General features: G+C 41.0%; 1 protein-coding gene across 1 annotated transcript in view; it reads right to left on the reverse strand.

Annotated features, from left to right (window-relative positions):
* Positions 1–13977, reverse strand: part of LOC135201328 (pyruvate dehydrogenase [acetyl-transferring]-phosphatase 1, mitochondrial-like) — a 68475-nt gene that overhangs the window by 15302 nt on the left and 39196 nt on the right. Inside the window, exon 2 of the mRNA XM_064230183.1 lies at positions 12631–12814. Coding sequence (XP_064086253.1) covers positions 12631–12814 — 184 coding nt within the window. The remainder of the gene's footprint in view (positions 1–12630; positions 12815–13977) is intronic.

Genomic DNA, 13977 nt, shown 5'->3' on the forward strand with positions numbered 1-13977 from the left:
ATGTAAACTGAAACTAGAGGGAAAGAAAAAACCCCTTTGTTCAGTGAAAATGCCAACCCTGTGGTGTTGCCAAAAAAATACCACTAGTCTTATCAAATTCAAAATCAAAAACTCTTGGGAGGCTCAAAAGGCTGTCCTGAGTTCCAGGAAATTAAGAGATGGTTACTATTTTTGTCTCGGTCACACACCAGAATTAACTTACAAGCATATGCCTGCACTTGAAAGGTACAAATGATAACAAACATATGTCGCAAGGAAAATACACAAGTACGTATATTTGTAGGCTCCTGTTGACCGAGCATCAGCCTAATTCTTCACTTCGAAGAGAAAAAGAATAAGAACGGGAAGCAGTCCTCCTTTGCTATCTAATGAACAGAGCTTCAGTGAAGTTATCCCAATGGGAAGCTTCTACAGCGAAAACAGGGCACCGATGATGACTGATTCATGCCGAACTGGTTGTTCTTCAAAAACGGGAACACTGGAGAGATCCAAAGATCGCAACCAGAAACACAGTCTCTTACATCCCAACTCTAGGGAGTGTACTTCGTAGAGTTCTGTAACCCAAGAAGCAGAGGGGAAAAAAAATAAACAGGATGACTATTCTTGGCCTTTCTTCTCGGAGCTGGCGGGAGCGGGCAATAACTGATGCCATCAACTTGTGGTGATGATAGCAAACCAAAGACTTAGGATAACGTATTTGCCTAAGCAAAAAAGATGCTTCCTGAAGGGAAAGCAGAGGTTTTCACCCACCAAACAAAGCATTTGCTCTCTACCTACAACTGGTTTGATTGTAGGAATGCTTGCCATTTCTCGCCACATATCTGTCTTAGTGATTGAAACTTCCTGTTCGAATGGTGGCTAAAAAAAGATCCCCTAGTGTCGAAGAAGATGAACGAAACGCCAGACTTCCAACAGCTGGTGCCAGGTCAGGCATGGAAAATGCCAAGTGAGCTGATGCAAGGGAGCAGACGCCTCACATAGCCCAGAGCGGCTGTATAAGGACTGACACTCGACAAAAAATGCCCGATACAAGCAAGATTCGAGCGGCTAGGCTCTAAAACTTCGTGTTCATCATGAGAATTGATACTATTCTGATGAGCGTCTATGACAAAAGTATTTGAGAAGGCTCAAATATACAAACGCAGGAGCAGAATTCTAACTCACTTCCTCTTCAGCAGACGAAACTGTGTCTCCACCTTTAAGAGCATTGTGAGGGCGAGCGAGTCGACACATCTGGCTGCAAACGCCTGGGAGAGGAACGGCTAATGGAAGCAAAAAGTCGCTTACGGTGCTTCCAATGTCTAGGTGCTAGCACAGGGTGTTCAATATACATAGTACTAATTAGGTAGAATAAGTAACCGTCCTTTAATCTGATGCCTACTGAGTACCACTCACTAAACGCCTTTCCAGTGGCATTCAGTTGAAACCTAATAAATCGGTCTCCCTTCAGTTGAATCAGCTGAGTTGTGAGTCGAAAAGCGACTGAGTTGAGTCAGCTGAGTCATGAGTCAAACATCAATTGTGACTGATTGATCATGGAATTTAGGGCATAGCCCAAGTGCTGGAACCTGCAAAGATAATTCAATGGTGCAAACATCGATTGTGAGTCACATCAGCCGATTTGTGAGTCGATAATCAACTGAGAGTTGGAATAGCCAAGTCGCGAGTCGAACATCGACTGTGAGATGAATCAGACGAATCACCAGTCGAAAACTGACTGAGAGTCGGATCAGCTGAGTTGCAAGTCGAACATCGATTGAGAGTCTCGAACATCGATTATGAGTCTCGAACATTGATTGTGAGTCGACTCAGCTGAGTCTCGAATCAAACATAGACTGTGAGGAGTCAGACAAACATGACTGCAAGGGTAATAAGCTTCATCAACTGAATAATATCTCTTCAGATGTCAAAAGACAAAAGAATCATGCCATTGACGCGATTTGTTGGGTGACGAACCACTGGAATAGGATGACAGCCTTTTCAACGGCGTTCGGTTGAAATCTATAAGCTCACAACAGGTTCGACCGAAGGGGGAAAACGGACCCTCCTCACTACACATCCAACAAGACGCCTTTTCAATGGCTGTCTGCCGATACCTGGAAAAAGTTACAGGTTTGACTGAGGGGGCAACTACCGGGGCAACCTCCTCGGACTCCCTTCGACTACCAGTATATCCTCTTCTAGGCAGTTGTTGGCCATGAGAAGGAGCAGGACAGTAACTTAAAGTCTAGAAGATCTGAGGGGCGAGATAGTCACCTCCTCTAACACAAATCCAGAAAGACGCCTTTCCAGTGGCTGTCTGTCGATACTTGGGACTGACAAGCAACAGGTTCGACTGAGGGAGCGACTATCTGTATGTAGCCCCCTGACCTCCCTTGGACCTCCGGTATGTCTTCTCCCAGGTGTGGGGGAGCAGGACAGTGACCTTTGTCTAGGAGAATCGAGCGACAAGTAGCCGCCTCCTCCACTGCACAGCACTTCACTGTTACATTGGTACTTCATGATAATCGAAATAAAAGCTGGCAAAGCCATGGGAAGAAAGCAATGGAGCCAGGCGTGGGAGCAAATGACGAAGATCGGATGAGTAATAGGAGAGAATTGGTGCTAGATTTGGGAGGCGAAGGGAGTTGGCAGACGGGAGGCAAGATGAGAGACACAGCGCATCTGGCAATCTTGGTTACTGATTACTTTTCATGAAAATAATCGATAAATAATCAATCACTAACTACATATTTTATATATATCACTATAGGGAATACTGGCATCAAGGCCTGAAACATTCATAATACTACATGAATAGTACATCAGCCTTTCATATATGTTAATGGGGGGATTCCCCCCCCCCATTATTCATAAGGTAAGCGTGACACGAAACGGAAGGCAAACCACACACAACATTACACACACAGCCTCTCTCTCTCTCTCTCTCTCTCTCTCTCTCTCTCTCTCTCTCTCTCTCTCTCTCTCTCTCTCTCTCTCTCTCTCTCTCTCTCTCCGGCACCGACACCTCTCTCTCTCCACCTCTTTCTCTCCATTCTAACAGGTAATGAAAATGAGAGAGTCGCATCATAACATTAACGTTTATTAACAACGAATAAATAAACTAATCAATCAAGTAATCCAGTCTTACAGAATAACTCAAAAACCCCGAAATCGTACATTGTCTAGTCACCAAAAAAGTCTACACCCCTCTGGGAATTCTTTGTCCCCCTGCATTCCAGAACCGTCTGTTTCAAAGATACAGAACACATCCCGGTAAGTACACACACAAGATTGACAATCATAGGTGAAACATTGGATATTATCATAAAAATGTCAAACAGACAACAAGCCAGTCTTCGGCTAAAGTAACTCAACACTCACCCAAACAGCCGGACACTAAAACACTATGTCACAAAAACTCCCCGGCGAATGCCACGGCATCTTTGCCTGTGACTTGAAGACCCTCTGTCAAAATCTTCCCATAGGCTTGGGTATGACACTCTTTTAACAGAAAGAGGCGCACACGCACATACGAACACACAGTTCGTTAGCGCCTCGCAACACTAGTTGCATCCAGTTTCACAAAGGCACTTTGAGAAGAGTTAATAAACTCAGTACATTGACTTGTTGAACTAAGCATTTTTATCTCACGCCACCCCTAGAATCTCATTGTCAGCTACTCTCGGGTCGTTACCTCTGCACTGTTCTCCACATTCCATAGGTCAAAGGGAACACATGGACAATATATTATTAATCAAAAACCCTAGGCCTTACAGATGCTCGGCCACCCCATATGATAGCCCCCGCCTAGCAAAATACAAAACACACTGGCCGGCTTAAAATAAAATATACGAAATAACTGCACGTCTCTGGCATTATAAAATAAAATCTGTTACTCTTATATCTCCAAATAACACTAGGCGCATTTTCTCTCATTTTTTCTGCATTTCTTGAATATCCCTCTTCGCTTGTCTGCAACTAGCTGCACAGACAGTAGACTGTAGGAAGCTGTAGGAAGACGGAATGCCTCCCTCATTGTAGAAGACTTCTCACGGCTTCTGCAGATCCCCAAAAGACACGCTGTAGAACTCTCTTGATCACCATCATGGAAATTCTTGTAATCACCCTGGGGTAAAATAACAGCAACCTCTCTCACACGGCTGGTGGACGTCTTGCTGGAGTCGGGAAACAACTTTTGGTGTTAGTATGTCAGTCAAGTCACTGGTCAATCCAAGAAAATTAACCCAGACATACTACTTCTATCAAACAATGATCTCAAAAAGTCAGAAATACTAACTGAACGTCTCCCAATTAACTCCCTTAATATGACTACTAAATCATAAGTCATTATCATAACTCTCTAAGAAAAAAAAAATATCAAGTTCTCCAACTCAATTCTCCAAACTCACACATCAGCACACACACAACTCAGAAATCACAGCAACTCCACGGACTTCTGTACTCACATTTCAAACTCGAATGTGCTCACAAGAAAAAAAAAAAAAAAAAAAAATCGTAATGAGCCCAAGGGAAAAAAAGAATCTCGTAACACCCAGACCCAAAAAATGTTCTCTCAAACTCTGATATTTGAACAACCCACAAAATCAGTAAAAATCTCCAACTTTTAACAGCAAAAACCCCTTTACTGCTCAATAATTAAATACAATGAGACTTAATGTCAAACTCCCTTTTACGTAAGTAACAACCCCAGAAAAATCACATCTCCCATCCAAAAAGAAATGCTATTTAAACTCAATCCCCAAATTACATCTCTCACAGGAAAAGGAAGAAAAATAATAAAAAAAAGGATAATCACAAGAAGATTTCCCCAATCACAAAATATATAATACATGTATAATATGCATAACTCCCGCGTTTTTCCCCAAGAAATGCTCCATGTAAAGTTATGGAATTTGCCAGAAAGCAAACTCTCACACATGCGCTTTCGTGAAATGCTATTGTCAACATTTCCAGATATTGCAAAAATTCTGATCTATCATCATCAGAGGAAAAAAGTCAGCACACGGCTCATCACATCGCTTGTCAGCAGAAAAATCGCCTGCGGACGTATGCTCTAACAGTAGCATAAAAATTGTCTAGTCAGACACATAAGTTTGGAAAACTCATGATTCTCAAAAAAACGTCTAACAGACACATTTCACAGAATTAACTCCAGGATATGACTAATGTGTTCAAAGATTTGTCTCAAAGACTTATTCTCTCAACATGACTTTACCCCATTATATGTCTCCAAAAATAATACACTTGTGAACATAAAAAATGCACACATCTCCAAATGACTCGTAATGCAGTAATGCCATTCGCCTCTAAATAGTCACGAAACCAAAAAAGAGAACAACAGAAATCTCCTCTTTGCTCAAAAAAACTCCCATAACCACAAAAAAAAGGTCACCCGCCAAAGATTAATTCCAACTCCATTATGAGACACCATATTAATAATAACACCACTCTGGTTATAAAAATATTTCCTCCATTTGGTTAAAAACCAACCCCCTTATATTTCTCTCTTATTTCTCCAATAGCCACATGTCAACAAAAAAAAAGACACCACTCCAGGAATAGAGAATAATCACCTCTATTTCGGCAAATACAAAATATTTACCTCTATTTCCCCAATAACTCCATGTGGAACAAAACAAGGCTCCAAAAAATATATCTCCAGAAAATGTGCACTCAAGGCAACTAACTCACACACTCACAAATATTGCCCCATAATCTCCTCAAAAATGTGTCTCCATTTGCAACAAAGATGGCTGCAAAATAATTGAACTAAACATAGCTCATATCACATTGGCAAATATCAAAAATGGCCAAAAATATATCTCCAATATATTATCTCAAATTATAACTCCAAAATAATATATACCTCCAATTATAACTCCAAATATATCTCAATTATAACTCCAATTCTCCAGAGAATAACTCAATGTTATAGTCAAAAACTATAAAAACTCACTCCATTTAGCATAACTGCTAAAAAAAGGGCTAAAACTCGGCAAATAAAACTATCTAGAAAATTCTAGAAAAAATCACTAATGTGCCACAACTCATTATAACAGAATTCCAAATTCACAGTGTCTTAGCCAAGACTTCTCCATATGCACTACGACATAGGCCACTAGAAAACTTATCCAAGTTTCCTATCTCTCACAAAGTTGTCACAAATACAACAAAGGTATTGTGCAAGAAAACTCACAATTTCTGGAACACAAATATCCAGAGAAAAAATGTAGTGCCATTACGTATGCATTCAAAACGTGCAAAAAATTCTCCCATATATTTCTCTATAGCATCAAATAGCTAAAACACGAACACGTTCCCGAACAATGACTCTAAGTCACGAACTGAGATATTAAAAAATATTCACACCAACTGGAGAGAAAAAATAAATTCAAATTCACCCATGATAAAGAAAACTTGTGTCAGCGATGGCTAATTTCCAAAAAAGGAGAAAAGAAAAATCAACGGCCTTGTTCACTATCTCCCGTAACTCACCAGATGTCAAGCAATTATCTGCTGAACTCATAAAAAAAAAGGAAAAAAAACTAAAATAATCTGTTGTTAGTTCCTCCCATATTCAAAAAAAGGATTTCACCTCCCTTGATAGCATTACAACGCCCAGGATTAGTATAAAAAAAATCAGTATCAGAAATATCATTATCACAAAATCACCAAAAAAATTGCTATCATCAAAATCATCAGTATCAGTACAAAAAATATCACCAATGTTAATGCTTGTCCATTCTCCAAGGAATTCAGCACAAAACTCAGCAAGAGTTCAACAAGATTCAACACAATTCACCAAGATTCAGTCAGATTCATCAAGATTCAGCAAAACTCATCCCCAGTGAATCACTGAAATATTCTCCAAAGTTACAAAAACTCAACAATTAATGAACACAAGACTTCTCCCATTAATTCATTGTAATAATTATCCTTGAATAATTATCTGTAATAATTATCAACTAATCTCCAATGAAATATCTCAAAATGTATGATAACTCTAAAATAATAGTAATTTTATATCAACCAGTCATTTTCACATTAAGTATTAAAGCCAATTGGACTCTAGTAATGTAAAAACACTGCTTTTGTTCTCCAATTAGTGATAAAGGAATAAAACAAATATTATTTACAAAAATATGAAATAGCATTTCATGTATTAAGATGTATGAATTATAAAATATCTTACCCTTCTAAATATATCTATACAGTATACAGGGAGTCCCCGGGTTACGACGGGGTTCCGTTCTTGAGACGCGTTGTAACCCAAAAATCGTCGTAAGCCGGAACATCATAAAAAATCCTAATAAAACCTTACTTTTAATGCTTTAGGTGCATTCCAAACTATGTAAACTGCATTCTTATTGCATTTTTCATCGAAAAAAGCTTCAAAAATTTATTATTTTGCATTTTTGGTGTCATATTTCTTCTGCAAGATGAGCATTGTATGCGTCGTAACCCTGGAAATAATTTCTGATGAATATAATTGAAAAGTGCCTTAACCTCGGAACGTCGTAAGCTGAACCCATCGTAACCCGGGGACTGCCTGTATATGTTTATATCACCAAACGTTTTCATATTAAGTCTCAAAGCAAATTCAACTCTAATAGTATAAAAGAAAATTTACGAATAACCGATTATTAAAAAATAAATCATTATAAAATTATCAGGAATGAAACTAATAGCAATCAGTAACCGCTTATGTGCCCCGCTAATTGACTTGAGTGGCCTGTGCTCAAGTCTAAATGACTCAAGTGGCTGCCTGTGCTCCAGTGTGCCAAGTGAGCTTGAGGCTATTGGCTTAAATGTGAAACGTTCACAATTGCGTGACGCCAGGAAATACCTCCGTATGCGGCGGCCATGTAAGCCTTCTCTCCCAAAGCCTCTTGTAGCCAAATGTTAACATCATTCTCTCCATAATACTTTCAACCTCCACATTTTCAGTTTCTGCAAAGGAAAGTGATGAATGTTGCAAGCAACGGTAAACAAAACAAAATGTATTGGCCCAATGCAAGTGTTTGGCCTAAAAGAATGTCTCAACATTCACAAATTACTTTAAAATAACTATATTTACTGGCGGCTTGTGACTAATAGCCTATGGCTGGTAAACGAAATCCCAAAAGCAAGGTATAACCTAAGGGAATTATGTAATCTTCACAAATTGCTTTTAAAGGTAATTATAAACTGGCGACTTGCACGTAGCCTAATCCCAGTAAGTACATAACAAATGCAAAGGTTTTAAGATACGAGAATGGAATAACATTCGACAATTATTTTAAGGTAATTATTTACCAGTGTCAGACTAATGACCAACGGTCGATAAACAAAATCTAAACAGAAAAGCTTGGCCTAAAGGAATGATGTAAAATCCTGCTTAAGGCAATTATTAACCAACTAATTGTGCATAGCATAAGCCCAGTAAGTAAAACTTGTATGCAAAAGCATTAGGCCTAATTGAATGGAGTTATATTCAAAAACTATTGGAGGAGAATAAAAATATCCAGCTTGTTGATAATCTGAATAAAACAAAAAAAGGACAAATTCATCCTGATCGAAGGCTACAAATGCGTTTCAGTGGTTGTGTAACTACTGAAATCCAGTGATATAACCAGAAAATAAGAACAAACGGTTGTAAGCACTCGATGTTAAGTCAAGCATCGCAGGAAATAGAATTAATTGCTCTGCTAAGTTGTTCCTAGTATTGTCGTCAGGGGATGGCATTGTATGTCTGCACTGAACAATTGTAGCACTACCCGTGAAATTTGAATCAGGCTGCCGAACATTGGAAACTATTGCTATATAATTAATTACTGGGTAAGTCTCACATACGAAACCAGCATGAGGGGCCGACTGTGTGCAATCATCAACTTGTGGTGATGATAGCAATGCAAGTCTAGGAGAGCGTCTCCGCCTTGGCAAAAACACTTCCGGAGGAGAGAGCGCTCATTTCCATTGGTTGGCAAGAACTTGCAATGTCTTTGCCATACATCCATCTTCTCCGAGGTCGAAACCTAAAGTGAAGAAGACTGCTCAGAGGACCTCCTCTCAGACTCTCCTGACATTCTGTCTTGAGAGACAGGCACATCTGCATTGAACCTGTAGCAACACTATGCTAGTGTTGACAGGCAGGTGTGAGTCACTGTATGACTCGTGCCCTTCTCTTGCCCTGTGCCAGAATCGGGACAGTGAGAAGTCTCTCAGGCACCAATTCTTGGATGCACAATCCTCCATAGAGTTTGCACATTCGGAGTGTCTAGCGAATGAGCTCCCCCTACCTCCCACACCACCCCCACCAATGCAGCACTGAACGCTATACCCAGGGGTAAGCATAACTTGTCAGGAGAGCCTACAGAAGAACCAACTGTTTCTTCTGTGTAAAGAGGCAGACCCTTCAAAGTCCTGTGACGGGGCTTCTCAGGGGGAGGAGAGGCTACCTTCTTCCTAGACTGATGAAGGGGAGGAGGCAGCAGAAGACGATGACGATGACCACAAAGATGAAGACGACACCTTTCCTCGACTACTAGAGTGTATGCCGAGATGATCCAAGGATTGATCTCGAAATACCAATCATTGTAGCCGAATTCCAAAAAAGAGAAACACTCACTTGAATTCTCCCTGTCCACCTTCTACTTCTAAGCAAAACCAAGAGGGTCCAGCAACCAGGTAAAGAATGTGCAGTCTACCTGTTCTGCTAAGAGAACCAACTGGAGGGGTAGATCGTGGACGATCATCAACCTGTGATGACTGCAGCTTGGGGAGGAAGGTGCTTATGCCATGGAAAAGAACCAACCTGAGAAAAGCAGAAAGTTCACATGGACAGTCAAGCATGCGATTAGGCCGTGCCAAATCGAGTGAGCTGAGCAGATCACAACAAAACAACTAAGATTGGTAATCATCAGCTAAGAACTATCACTTCCTCCCACATTCACTATTCTCCTTCAAGGCTGAAGCCCCTCGAGAAGTACAAAGAGGGATTCTGTAACCTGACCACGCACTTAAGAAAGTGTTGGCAAGCAGTGTCGAAACACAACACCCCTAAGTGTCTCAGCACTTTACCATGTGCCCACATCAGACTGGAGAGTGATCTCCCCTGTACTGGTAGAGACTTCTCTTGTCCACCGAGCACTTGTGATTTCAAAGAATCCAAGTGCTCAGTGAGCGCCAGAACTTCTGATGAATTCAAGCACTTGGCAAGACTCCAGACTCTTGGAAGAACAATCATCGGGAGTGTCTTGTCTCATCTGAGTGCTCGGAATTCCCAAGAATCTGAGTGCTCTGCAAGCGCTAAAAATACCAAGTAGTAATTCAAGAGCTCGGTGAGACTCCCGAGTTCCGTAAGAACAGTCATTGGCACCATCATTTCTGGCCCCCCAAGAGCTCGTGATTCCAGAGAAACTGAGCGCTCGGCAAGGGCCAGAAATTCTAATGAATTCAGGCACTTTGCACAACTCCCAAATCTCGTAAGAGTAAGAACAATCATCGGGAGTGTCTTGTCTCACCTGAGTGCTCGGCGAGACCCCCGAATCTCATAAGAACAATCAGTCTTAGAGGTAGACATCTAAGAACTGGATTACGAGTGCAATTTTTATAAAAACATGCACCTTAGGCTCCCAAAATCACGAGACCCCATAGGAAAATGCGAATTGGATCCCGCCGGAAGAGCCAAAGAGGAACTACTGCCTCCTCGGAGAGAGGCACTCCCTTAGAAGTTCCGTAGAACTTTCAAAAAGAACCTCTCATCTGCTTCTCGAGATGTCTGAACCTTCAGAATCAAGTCACCAGGTGGAAACCTGCTTAGCATTGGCAAGCACTCAGTGAGTGCTAGCGATGGTGCAGGCAGGAGGAGATGAAACACATGAATATCTCACTCTTTCTCTCACCCTGTGCCTGAACTGGGACTGTGAGAGGTCTCTGTCAGCAGTTCCGGATACTCGGGAATCTTTAGAAACATGAGCTTTCGGAACAACTCGTGAACGAGTGTCTGACACAGACTGGTGACTGGAATGCAAATCAAACCTTGCACTCCCACAGCTCCTGAAACACAAAACCCAGGGGCCTGCAAATCAATTCCCAAGCCTGAAGGTTGGGAAGAGCCGACAAGAGATCCCACAGCCCCTTAGAAATCCTGCAGGACTTCTTAGGGGGAGATGCAGTGTTCCTCTTCTTTGGCTGAAGAGGGTAATCCAGTTTCCCAGGACCTCCTTGAGGCTCAGAAAAGGAAAGTGAGGGCAGTGTAGGATGACGTTTCTTCACTCAGGGCTTCTTCTACAAGATGACAATCAGACATCAGCAGCAGTAGAGGCAGGAATCACAGGGCAGCTGGGAGTAGAATTTGTCATGAACAGCACACACACACACACAGGGAAGTGCTGCAGCATGCTAGTATCCCAGGTACACTCCTGAGGGTTAGGATAACCAACACGGTGAGATATCTAATAATCTAATGCTGTGTACTATGACTGCTAACTGTCAACCTGAATAAAAAAGAAAATATATGATCAATAAAAGGAGACTCCTCTCATTCCGAAGGGCACTGCCCTCCGAAACAAGAGAAGACCTGAGAATAAGTCCCAATCGCCAAAGGCCCCCCTTCTCACCCAACATTTGAGGTGATGAGGGCAAAGGAGAAAACACCACAAAGAATGAATACCGAGAGGGAAAAACGAGGGCAAACACATCGAAGATTTCTCCTAGAAATTCATTAATAGCGCAAGTGCAAATGTTTGTTTCAATAATTATAACAAATATACTGTCTTGCCCTTAATACCAAAGAGTGTGACGATGTAATTAGGGTGCATATTACGCCCTTGCTGCTGACCCCAAGACACACACACTCTGGGGTAAGGTGGCTTGCAAGGCCATCACAAAAAATGGGTTTGAATATTAATAAATATTAAACAGGGTTTCAATATTAATAAATATCAAACAAAGTATATTCAATAAATATAAAAATAATGCAAGAGCTCACAAAAACACATCTGCATTAGAAAATGGCTGAACACAAAGTGGATTGTTTACATCCAGGCAGGTGGGTCTCCCCGCATACTGGACAGTATTAACTGCCTAAAGACCTTGTTCAAGAGTTTTAATGGCTGTGTTCAAGCCTCACTGCAAAGCAATTCCTAATGTAAAGGACCGAGGGTTTGTATAATGTGTAGGAACAAATAGGAAGTTATCAGCATTTTTCAGAGGGGGGGGGGGTGTCAAGTATTCACGGATTTTAGCTATTTGCAGGCAGTTGTGGTCCCTCTCCCCCCCCAAAAAAAAATACCGGGGGTTGACTGTACATCATGGTGCATCAAATTTTGTCATACTTATGTAAAATTTTTCAACTCGAGCCTCTTGAGCTGAAATCCTCCCCTAATATCAGTAGCTAAAACCTATGCACACTGAACAAGAACAAAGGGGCCACTGATTGAAATTCAAGCTTCCAAAGAATTTTCAACCTCCCACTGCAGATAGCTAATTGCAGCAGTAACTGATTATGATACAGAATCAGTGATTTTTCATAGACCTGGGGGAGACACAAACCCTTCACATCTGAGTGGCATTCCACGACACTAACCACTATACCAATGGACCAGATAGATACAATACAGTAGTATTTAGAATATATTTGATTACCTGTAGTATGGAGACAACGTGCAGCTGAAAGTTTATCTTCAATTGGAGAATTAGAGGCCAGCTGATTTGAATCAACTGCTACCACTGAATATGAACTTGTAGAGCCTTCATCCGATAACCAATTCACCTCCTCTCCACCACTTATTTTAATGACGGTTTCATTTTGCCGAAGAACCTGAGACACCTGTTTAGAATACTTTGCTTTAAAAAATGAGCAAATAATATTTTAAGTGCGCTTTCTACCTACCCCAAAAAGTATGGGTAGATATGATTACTTTAACTGATGAGCTTTGAAAGAAATAAATTAAAAATATTCAAAATGTGAACTAAAGAGAATTCCTGTTTTACAAATACAAACCACAGCCTTACTAGAATGCTAAAGCCTATCATTTTAGAACAAAAAGAGGACCAATACATAATACTTTAATTATCTAGATAAATAGAAACAAGGGTCCATCGGATAATGGTGAAATCCAAATAGGGGTGAGTAAAAAATGTTACAAATTTTTTAAGTAAATTGTATTTTTCCTAACTATATAAACCTGAGGTCCTTTACACTAGGAATTACTTTCAGCATAGGCTGGAATATAGCCGTTAAATTCTTGAACAAGGTGGTTAGGCAGTAACTACTGTCTGGTAGTGGTTAGGACCACCTACCTGTATGTAAATACTCAACTTTACCTTTCAGCCTAGGTTTCAAATTGAGGGGTGGCATGAGGTGGGCATTAATGTAAAGGACCTGAGATTTGTATAGTATAGTTAGGAAAATTGCACTTTACTTTAAAAAATTGTGATTTGTTCCTAAACGATATTCAAACCCTCGTTCCTTTACATTAGGAAGACTCACTGATTGGTGGGAGGAATGTGAGTCTCTAGAACTGACTGGAGTTCAGCACACCTGGGATATTCCTCCTGGTCGTAAAAGGGAGGAGTCCCCTTCCTCTGACAACTTCATCGGAGTATAGGAGCTGCATAATCAAGAGTCAGACTTCTGGGCCTTTTTGAAATGTGAGGAATTGTAACTCATCCAAAAAAGGGCTGGGAAGAATATTTAGTCAGAGGCATTGAGGCATTAATTAAAAGTTCTGGGAAGGGTTTGCATTATTGCCAAGTCTCCTTCCTCCCCTTGCTAGAGGAAGGAGCGGGATTGCTTCTATGATTCTGATAAGAAAAATAGAAAGGAAACTTGATGTGTAAGCTACCGCCTTAAATGCCCGACCAGCAAGTGTAAGTTTGAGTCCTATCCTTAACCTGAAGGAAGAGGAGTGGAAGGACGAGGAGGGGAAGGTGGAGAGGCATCCTTCCTACCTCTAGAACTGCACCCCATAGGCGAGATGCAACTTGTCC

This window comes from Macrobrachium nipponense, chromosome 23, assembly GCF_015104395.2.
Source record: "Macrobrachium nipponense isolate FS-2020 chromosome 23, ASM1510439v2, whole genome shotgun sequence".
Lineage (NCBI taxonomy): Eukaryota > Metazoa > Arthropoda > Malacostraca > Decapoda > Palaemonidae > Macrobrachium > Macrobrachium nipponense.